The sequence below is a fragment of the Nematolebias whitei genome, chromosome 16 (genome assembly GCF_014905685.2).
Source record: "Nematolebias whitei isolate Nwh7 chromosome 16, NemWhi1, whole genome shotgun sequence".
NCBI lineage: Eukaryota > Metazoa > Chordata > Actinopteri > Cyprinodontiformes > Rivulidae > Nematolebias > Nematolebias whitei.
In genome coordinates this window covers 13103493-13113905 of record NC_056513.1, presented here as the reverse complement: position 1 = coordinate 13113905, position 10413 = coordinate 13103493, and the positions used below count along the sequence as shown (strand labels likewise).

The 10413-nt window shown below is 45.0% G+C and overlaps 1 protein-coding gene across 1 annotated transcript in view; it reads right to left on the bottom strand.

The window, feature by feature from the left end:
• The window catches only part of LOC119422340 (B-cell lymphoma/leukemia 11A), a 41302-nt gene that overhangs the window by 28711 nt on the left and 2178 nt on the right, over positions 1–10413 (bottom strand). The window contains exon 2 of the mRNA XM_037689696.1: positions 9378–9764. Within this exon, the coding sequence (XP_037545624.1) occupies positions 9378–9764 (387 nt within the window). The remainder of the gene's footprint in view (positions 1–9377; positions 9765–10413) is intronic.

Genomic DNA, 10413 nt, shown 5'->3' with positions numbered 1-10413 from the left:
CAGTAATTTTCTGACTATAAGCCGCTACATGTTTCACATGCTTTAAACGACGTGGCTTATACATTGCTGCGGCTAATTTATGGATTTTTTTCTTTTTTCACGGGCTAACAAGCTTCATGCCCCCAAAACATTTAGCTTCGTCACACCCAGGTGCTCACATAGCTGCCCAATACACATCTCTATTGGGAGGTAGCGATCATTGACTTCCTGGTGGACTACTGTATTTTTTTTTTTTAATCAGCCGGGTTACAGGCACTGTTCAGAAATAAAGCTTTTACTGTATTTGTGCATGTTACCACGTATTTAAGTAAAAGTTTTTTATTTTTTTTATTTTACTGTGTAAATATCTTGTGTTACAACATGAACAGCCGCGGCTTATAGACAAGTGCGACCTATTTATGTAAAATTTTAATTTTAGAATTAAATTTAGCGGGCATATATATATATATATATATATATAAGAGTGATTGCACATTTCTTTGGTCCTGTTTTGCAGGTGCAAACGCCTCACAGTGTTTCAGTGGATCAGGCCAGGACTCTGCTGACCCTTCACTCTTTCACCTCAAGTGAAACTGTGAGGTGATTACCCAAACTGTCAGCATCCTGATAGTCTGACAGTATGAGGCTGACAGGAGGCCTTGAAGCGCTGTGGAGTCTGTTTCGAGATATGAGTGGTACACAAAAAAGAGGAAAAAACACCAGAATCACCAGCTGAATCTGTGAGTTTTGTTATCAAAGATGCAAGGTGTTCATGTCTGGAATATTTACCTTTGTTTTTGTTAACTTTATTTTATGTGTGACAGTTTGTTCAATAGAGTACCAAAAAACAGCAAAGGAAATGCAAAAAGAACTGAATGAATACACATAATTGGAAGTTGCCATTAGAAAAGCATAGGATACAATGCAGTGCATAGCATTGCATTATCCATGTAATGAGCAACCCCAGAACCCCCACCCCCCAGCTATATCTCAGTTGTTTTTAGAGTTAGTGAGAGCAAGAGATGACAGCAGTTTCTGTTTTCTGCTTGAACTACCACAAGATTATTTATAAGTTAGGATGCATGCAGAAGAATAGATATACTGGTATATATATATACATATATATATAAACACTTTTGGATTGTTTGCAATGGTCTCTCAGTAACTTGGGCATTTTCTATCCTCCTCCTTCCACCCCTTGTGTTGCGGCTCCATCCTCCTAAAGTTCTCTCCCCAACAGCATCACCATCGGCCTCAAAAGCTCAGCAGCTGCTGTACTCTCCCGGCTACTAAAGAGGGGGACCAGCTTGCAGGTTTTAGAGCGCTAAATTATCCATCAGATGTTATCAAGTTGTAGCAGGGCAATGCCATTCTGCTAGGAAGCATCAATTTTTCATGAGTCCCAGACACACTGTGCAATGGGAGGCACTACCAGAATCTCTCCACTCCCTGCACTCCGCCTATCACCGCCACTGAACAGAGCCACACACAAACTTGTATACACAACCAGGCGCACATCTCTACGTACAGTCAACAGAAACACATGCTGGCGTGAACGCAGATAGGTACATGCTCTTGCACTCAGACCCTGCAGAAACAACCTGGTCAGTACTTGTTTCTGGAAAACAGACTTGATTTAACGCGTTGCATCTTTTTACCCTCTCTCCTGTTCCTTCTCGTTCACATCTTGTGCCAATCCTCAAAATTAACACAACCTTCACTGCAATTTCCTACCCATCACTCTGGCTTTACTTGTGCACTCTCTTTCCTCTTTTCTCCTCCTTCTGTTTCTTGCCGTGGCATGGCAGGGCAGACATGTTCAGAATGTGCTCCAGTAATGGGCTAATCAAAAATGCAAAACAATTGGCAATTACCGCGAGGGGCCCTAATGGTCATTAGAATTTACAACAAGGTAATGAACTGAGAGTCAGCTCAGTCCATGCATATTCATAAAGCAATCAGGCCTTTGAAGATTAAAGAAGCGCTTCAAATTTAAATGAGGACGCCAGCATGTTATCAGTGAGATTCAGCCTGTGAAAGTAAAGGGTGCCCAGGACAGGAGTGTGCATTTATGATTGTGTGTGTGTGTGTGTGTGTGTGTGTGTGTCAGCATGGAATGAGGTCTGGGGTCAGTTTGGTATGAGACTGGGAGGGTGGATTGGAGGTGTATGTGTGTATGCATCTGTGCATAAATGATAATCATCATCGTGCATGCCAGTCCGGTTGTTGTGCCACCTTGTGATAGCGTGTTTTCATGTAAACTGCACTGCATCGGTACCGTTTTATAACCTAAAACGGTCCTAATTACTAAATTAGGACTCACTCAAAAATGAATGAGGGAAATCAGTAATCTTCTGATCAACATTTGGAAGATGCGGGATTTGAATCGAAGATCAAATGTACACTTGATGTCAGCTATTAGAAGGCAATAAAAATTTCATACCCCTTAAGGAATAACTCTTGCCACAAGTATCTGTTTATACTGAAATCATTTTTGCATAAATAAAACTAAAGCAGGCGTCTGGATGTATTTGGTAAGGCGCTCTGAGAGTTTTCCACATGTGCAGGTTTTAGTCTAAGACACAGGATGGGCGACATTCAAACTTTATTTATACAGGTTAGTCTCACTGAGTCATGAAGACTCATGCATGAGTCCTAGGACATGCATTCCTTGAAGGAATTGCAGGTCTTTAATTGAAAACGAAAAAAGAAGTGAGCCACAGCTGTAGCTGACCAGGTATTTAAATAAAATTGGCACAAGAAATCATGATTGCGACAGGCCATGTGCAGATGCATGTCTCAGATGTGGAATAAACACAGGATAAACCAACAGAAACCAGTATCAGTGGGTTCAGACTCACCCGATGGCCTCGTCACTGTGACCCTCAGGTGGCCTTAGTTTTATCACCCATGGACGTGAAAAAGACAAAGCAACAGTCCTGCAGCGCCACGGCCTTTTAGACAGCAGCCACAACAGGAAAAGGTTGAACTGACTTTCTTAATATTGATACAGGCTGGAATGCTGTGGTATAGACTACTGAAAACCAAAACAGTCACATCTGGGTTAGTTTCTGTGGGGCATTCAAATTCATGACAAAATGTTATTTAATCATAAAAGGGAATATTATCTCCTCAAAATCTGCTCAATCTCACCCCGGACTAACCTGCCTACTTCTTAAAATATCGCATCTGTCCCTTCTGCTCTGATCTGTCACTTCCTGAGCTGCAGTTGCATCAAATCCACGTTTTCTTCTCTGTTTCTGTTCTGTCTAAAAATAAAGTCATTAACCTGCAGGTGGTGAAGCCGGGGGGGCTGGCATGACAGGCCCTGACGCTGTCAGGTGACCCCCTGACCCAGAGATGTGACTGCCTGCCACGTTATTGACAGGACAGCGGCAGGACACGCTTATTTCTGAGGGTTATCTTTTTCATCTAGCGTGGCGTGGCTGTGGACAAACAAGGTTGTTTCTGATGTGCAGCCTGCGTCCGACAGCAGGAGACGGAGAGGAGCAGAGTGTCTGCGTCCAACTCAGTCTGCGGCCAAATCTGTGAGTGGGAATGAGCTCAAGAGCCTTTAAGAGGTGCAGACATGCTAATGTAGCCAAAACTTTCAGTTTGCAGTTCCCCGAGGCGAACCACTGGAGCGATACGTGGAGAGGAGCGCACAAGTGAGAGATAGAGGAGGAGGCAAAGGGGAGGGGGCTAAAACAAGGATCATATGTTTCTGACAGATCTCATCAACTCACAACACATCACGGGGGCCTCTCCCACAACACATTTTTTTCCCAGACAAAACACAGGTTCACCGGAGGGAGCTACACGCATGCTGTGTATGTGCGTATACGAGGGCTCTGCATTGTGTTTGTAAAGCAGATTCGTGTAGCCTTTGTGAGTCCATTTCTTTCAGTCTTTTTGTGCACTGCGTGTTTGTGTTTGTGCGACCCTGTGCTTGTGTGCATACTTCAACTAGTCTCCACCTGAATGGCCCGAGGCTGTGGCGCTAGGCTTGTTAGAAGACAAACAGAGACACAGGGAGCCCGAGCCAGGAGCCCCTAAGGACACCACACACACACCCAAGAGCACACACTCAAACTCCAGCTGTCGTTCACACGCATGTCGCTGTAACTGTACGTTTTGCCTCGTGAATCTAGAAAACGGATGCTCCGGCTCGCACACGTTTGAGCAGAACCCGTCTTTCAGGCCCACCACTGTGTGCCAAGTCGGGCCTGGCATGTTCCACAGAGAGGTGTCCTCAGGCGAGGCTTGCCAAGTCAAAGACTCTTTCATGTTCAGCCTGCACGCCCAGAGTAGTAAAGCTTTAGCAAACAAAACCACGCACACGTTTTCTGGCTAACACACACACACACATAACTAAAAACTGTGTATGGTCAAAACCACACTCATATACACACAAATATGCGCATGCACACACACACTAACAGCACATCTGCACTCGGCGTGTAAACATTCACCCGTCCACAGCTCTCCAATGCAGTCAGAGCTCCTAACATTTAATCCAACAACAAAGGCCGACAACGTTTGTGGGTGTTTCGCTCGGCTTCAAAATGCAAAAAAAAAAAAAGTCATCTATGAAAAATTCATCCCAAAAAACATCTCTGTTCACCTTCATTAAAACTTAGCGTGGCTAAAAATAGGACTGATTCTATCAGAGCCCGGAGCGACTGTACGATCAAATTAGAGTCAGTTTTCGCAGACAATGGGGTGCTTATGTTAAAGTATTAGCTGGTGTCCAATAATTACAGCAGCACGCATCTGCGGCTTTTCAGTATCAATTAAAGTGATCACCGGAACAAAGGCACCACGTGTAAACTTCCTCTATGCCCCATATGTCTCCACACATGCACGCACACTGGACAGTGAACAAGACTAAGACTGAGAACACCACTTACACACGGTATTGCCACGCACTGCCCAGCCCCCTGCTCAGCTCTGCCTAGATACCCACTGTGAGTACATGCATGTGGTTGGAGTGAAGGGGGGGTGGAGAAAAGTGGCAAAGTGCCAACACATCGCCTGCTAAACACCTTTGTCTCTGCAGGGAGAAAACAGGACAGGCAAGCTTCTGCATGAACACGCAGCAGCAGGAGAAAAGCATTATAAGAAATACTGCTAGGTTGTTAGGATGTTTTCCTTCTCGTCGAGAGGAATAAAAGGGGAGGGAAAGGTGGCTGCCATAATTGACTCAGTATTGATTCAAAGCCCGAGTTTCAATGAAGGCTGCAAAGAAGTGCGAGGTGGTGGTCGATTGGCACAGCTACAGTGGCCTCATTAACACATGTGGCTACGTTGGTGAGAATCTAAGAGGTGCTGATGCCGAGATGGATGAGTGGGGAGCCAAAACGATGGGGCAGTGCGAGCAGAAAAATGTGCTTTTATGTTAATACGATCTAAATGGTAAATGGACTGTACTTATATAGCGTCTTTCTGTCTTATCAAGACACTCAAAGTGTTTTACACTACAATCTGTGCCCTCATTTACCCATTCATACAGCACTCTACTAGATCTATACAAAGACTAATCAGTGCTTTATCACATTCATATACCGATGGGACACACATCAGAGGCAATGAAGGGTCCAGTGTCTCACCCAGGGACACTTCGGCATTAGTGTTGTAGTATTTGAGACCAGTCTTGGGTCTCGAGACCGGTCTCAAGACCACTCTTTGATGGTCTTGGTCTCGTTTCGGACTCAACCACATTTGGTCTCGGTCTTTTCTCGGTCTCGGACATTGAGGACTCTGGATTTTATTTCAAGATCAGTCAAGACAACAACTGTTGAAATATCACTAAATCTCCAGAATATTTTCCAGTTTATTTGTTCACATCTTTGTTTTTATTGGATGCAAAACGTACTGGTTCAAATCCAAGCGATAACGTGACTCATTACTAAATACAAATTTTAGTTACCGCTGTCACGCCCACCCCCTTTCACTCGCACGCGTCCGTGTTGCCAGACTGGGCAGTTTACTGCCAATTGGGAGGTTTTCGTTCTGATTTTGCTGGGAAATCTGGGAAGATTTTTGTTGGATTATTGCGTTTTGCCACATGTTGTTAAATTAACTTGGTTTGTACTGATGTTCAAACAGTAAATATACTGTAACATTATATTGATTGTGCGGATTTTTGTGCGATGTGGCAGTTTTAAACAGATTTTTGGGCTGGAAAACCTCAACTTTATCTGGCAACACTGGGGCACGGGAGATGTCTGCCAAATCATCAGTTATAAAATTTGGCTATTTAAATCACAAAGAATATTCTTGTAAATTAAACTAATATCCATTTATGTAACTTTTTAGGTGTATATCTACTACTTTATTGAAACCACTGTGCAACGATATGGTTATCGTTGGTCTTGAGTTCGGACTTATGACGATTGTTTTGCCACTGCAGTTTTTTAAGGCTTGGCATGTGATGAAGCTGCTTCCAATTTAACAGTTGTGCAATTTTATTGTTGAAACACATAAAGTTAGGCCACTGAATGTCTGATTTCTTTGCTATGTAGCTTTGAAAATTTATAAAAGCTGATATATTCACGCAGCACGGTGGCGCAACTGGTAGAGCTGCTGCCTCTCAGCGAGCAGGTCCCTGGTTCAAACCCCGGTCCAGGGGCCTTTCTGGGTGGAGTTTGCATGTTCTCTCCGTGCATGCGTGGGTTTTCTCCGGGTGCTCCGGTTTCCTCCCACAGTCCAAAAACATACATGTTAGGCTGATTGGTAACTCTAAATTGTCCCTAGGTGTGAGTGAGAGAGTGAATGGTTGTTTGTCTCGTTTGTCTCTATGTGGCCCTGTGATGGACTTGCGACCCGTCCAGGGTGTACCCCGCCCCTCGCACTGTGATTGCTGGACATGGGCACCAGCGACCCCCGTGACCCAAAATGGAATAAGCGGGTAAAGAAAATGGATGGATGGATGATATATTCACTCAAAAGCAAACTTAAAGTCGCATCACGTAACTTTTTTTTTTTTTTTAATTATAATAAGATTTATATTTTATTTATTTTATTTGAGGTCTTGGTCTCGGGTTAGTTGGTCTTGACACTATTCGGCATGTGACTGCTTGTGGAATTGAACCCCCAACTCTTGCATTGGAGGGTGACTGCTCTAGCCACTCAGCCACAGCTGCCCTGAGCTAATAAAACAAATTATTTGTAGAAATACCAATCAAGGCATATCAGACAAAAATAACTAAATGTTTTATTATGGTTGTGTAGTAATTTGTTGCACTAGTAAAAATCTTACTTTATAAAATAAAGAGTTTGCAAATGAATAAAAGTAATTTTCCCAGTTTGTCATTTTGAGAACAATTTATTTTCCTCTGATGAGGGTTGAGGAACCCTCATCTGCTTTCTTTCTGGGCCATCCATAATCTGCAGACAAGCTTCGACGTCTCTATGCATATCTTAAATTGTTTATCATGCAAATGACGGCGCGCAGGCTGCTCTGCCCTCTGCTAACGGCCCACAGCTCCAGACAGCAGACCCCAACCCCAGCTGCAGTCGTGAGACTCCCAGACGGCCTCAGCTGTCCCCTAGACACAGACCCAAAGGCGCAGCTCATCTCAAAGCTCTGGGTCTATTACAGAACGGACCCCTCGTCTCACCCCCCCACCCCCCACCCCCTCCCTTCTATCTTCCTCACCTTCAAGTTCAGCCATTCTTGGTGTCAGCTTCCTCCAGTCCAGCAGCTTCTTGCCTGAACCTATGCTGAGAGACTTTGCTTTTATGAACTGCTGTCTGTATGGAAATCCATCTGTGTGAAATGATAGTTCAGAGGGAGGGTGTGGAGCGCGGGGGGGGGGGGCTCTTTCAAGTTGAGGGCTGCAACATATAATACACTTGCTAGGAATGGACCAGGAATGACGCGAGCGTGGGGACAGTATGTATTGAGATGCCTCAGCTCGGTGTCAGGCTCTCACTGAGCAGGGTAAGAGAACATGGCAGCTAGCATATGGAGACCGGGGTGGCTCACTGGCACTGCCAGCCTGCATCCATCAATCCTGGATGCTGAAAACAGAGGTGGGGGTGGGGGGGAGCACTGTCTTGTATACACATGACTGATGTGTTGCCTGTTCTGCACATAAGCTGCATTTTCTGCTTGACCCCCAAAAAAATCTTATGCAGTTTTTTTTTAATATACATCTTTAGTAGCTGAGCTGCAAAACGTTGACCTCAAATGTTGCGATGGGTCTAAAAACCAAATCAGACGAGGCTTCAAATCAGTTTAGAAAGTTAATCCATTCATCATTAGCCCGAGCAAAACTGTTACACAGAATCCAGAGATGTTCGTCGGATAAACAAAGCTCTGCTCACAATGCCGGTGACCTTATGATATCATGTGAACTCCACCGAATGATGAGCTAAATGAGCAAAGAAATGCCTGTTTGAACAGCTGACATGTCAGATGTGCCCGTGTGCGCAGACGTTTAACAAACTGTACACTAACGAACAGTGGTCATTCTGTATCGCAGGGGGCGAACTAACCAACAGGAAACAACAGGAGCGCTCCAGTCTGCAAAGCTGCAGCTAATGCTGCACACCGGAGCCGATGATGGAGTCCTCTCCGTGCGTTTAGCCTGAACTGGCTTCAAATTAAATCACACAACTGCCCAGACAAGTCTCACGCTGTTAACGGGAAGGAACAAACACTCCAACGGTCAACATTAAAAGCAGACGTCCGAGATGCTTGCTTGTTTGCACAGCGATTCATCTTTTCAGCGCGGCCTCATTTAGCCCCCGTGGACAACCAACAAACCAACGAGATGCCTTAAGAAGTCCTTAATTACTCAAATCTAGGAAAACACTGACAATTAGTGGCGGCAGAGCTCCTCAAATAAACACTTCTTCGCTGACAGATAATTACATTCTTCTCTATCGCTTTTTAATTTTAGAACCCGAGCGAGCCTTTGCAGGCACATACTTGAGGGTAAAAGAGATACTGTATGACAGTGTAATAAGCCAGTGAAGGACAGAGATACATCTCCGAGCACCACATCAGAGGGAGTTCGTCCACAGGACTTGAACACATCTGCGCTACAGGACAAACCAAAAGAAATTCATCCCATCTTTCCCTCTTTTTTTGTCTGTGTGCGTCTTTTCATTGTCTCCAAATGTTTCCCTTTCTCAGGGACGGCTGGTCTCCATTTAGGTTCATGACTCAGCTGGGAAAAAGTCACAGCTCCTAAATGCAGCCGCAGATATTTTACACCCTGTTTATGCAGATTTTTAACATCCAATTTAGCAGAAGCAAAGCAAGGAAATCTCTGGAAGCGTTCGTTTTCTTCTGAAATAAACTATGAACCATATAGAAAGTGTGACCCGGTACTTTTTTTTCTTCCTCCCGGCTCTTCTGTGTGTGTTTGTGAAGATCCCACGTTTACCTGTAACATTCTCCTGCTTGGGGATTATTCCTTGCAAGGGCGCAGATAAACAATCCTCGTCCAGCGGCGACACCTGAACCGCCACCTCCACGGGGTGGCAGGCCTGTCGCAGGTGCTGGGTTCGTGAGTGAGTTGAAGAAGTGGAGAGGGGGGAGGCAAGTGGGGAGGACGGCGGCCTGTCCAGTGGTTTGTCCGTGCAGAGGCCGCCGTGGCACTGCCTCCGTTTGTGTTCGATGAACAGCAGAATGTCAGCCAGGGGGAAGCGGGTGTGGCACTGGCCGCAGGTAAGCAGATCCTGGTCCCCTTTTAGAGACTCTCTCCTGGAGACTCCCAACCTGGGGGAGTCCTGAGAGTCTTCTTCTGGTGAAACACCTGAGAGAGGCTCAGCTGGATAAACACAGAAGAGAGAGGATGCTGGTGTAAGTGCAGTTCGAGCAAATAGGTGAACAAAGACATTGAATCTCACCACCAGTGTATTCTTACAGGTCTCGACAAAAAATAAGGTCAGTTGTAAAATGTGCACTTTAAAAAAAAAAAAAAAAGAAAGGCTTCGATAAGAGCTGACATGTTCGGCTTGCAGGCAGCAGTCAAACAATTAGGTTGCTTGACCCTCTTTATTGTGCTGCCAATCTTGCTTTCTTAATGAACCTAACACCTCGGAGAATCAAAAAATAGATTCTAATTTGAGTTCAAGATGATTGGACCCCGTTTCGTTAAAAGTGCTGGGATCTTTGTGAACCAAGGTTAGACTTTGAGGGGTTGGATGTGGAGTAGGTCCCTGAAGTGCCGGCAGAGACGGAGGAGGGGGGGGGGGGAGAGGGGTGAGCGAGGGGAGAATCTTTTAAAAGAAGGAATCCAGCCACACGGTAAACGACACTCGGCGTCCCGGCTGGGATGTCGAGATAAGATGTGATGAATTCTCGCCGCGGGTTCAACCTTTAATTCTGTATTGGGTCAGATGAGAAGGCGGCAGGGGAATATGCGAGATAGGCCTCGTTACTTGTATGTTCAACTGCATTAAAGATGGAGAAACGTG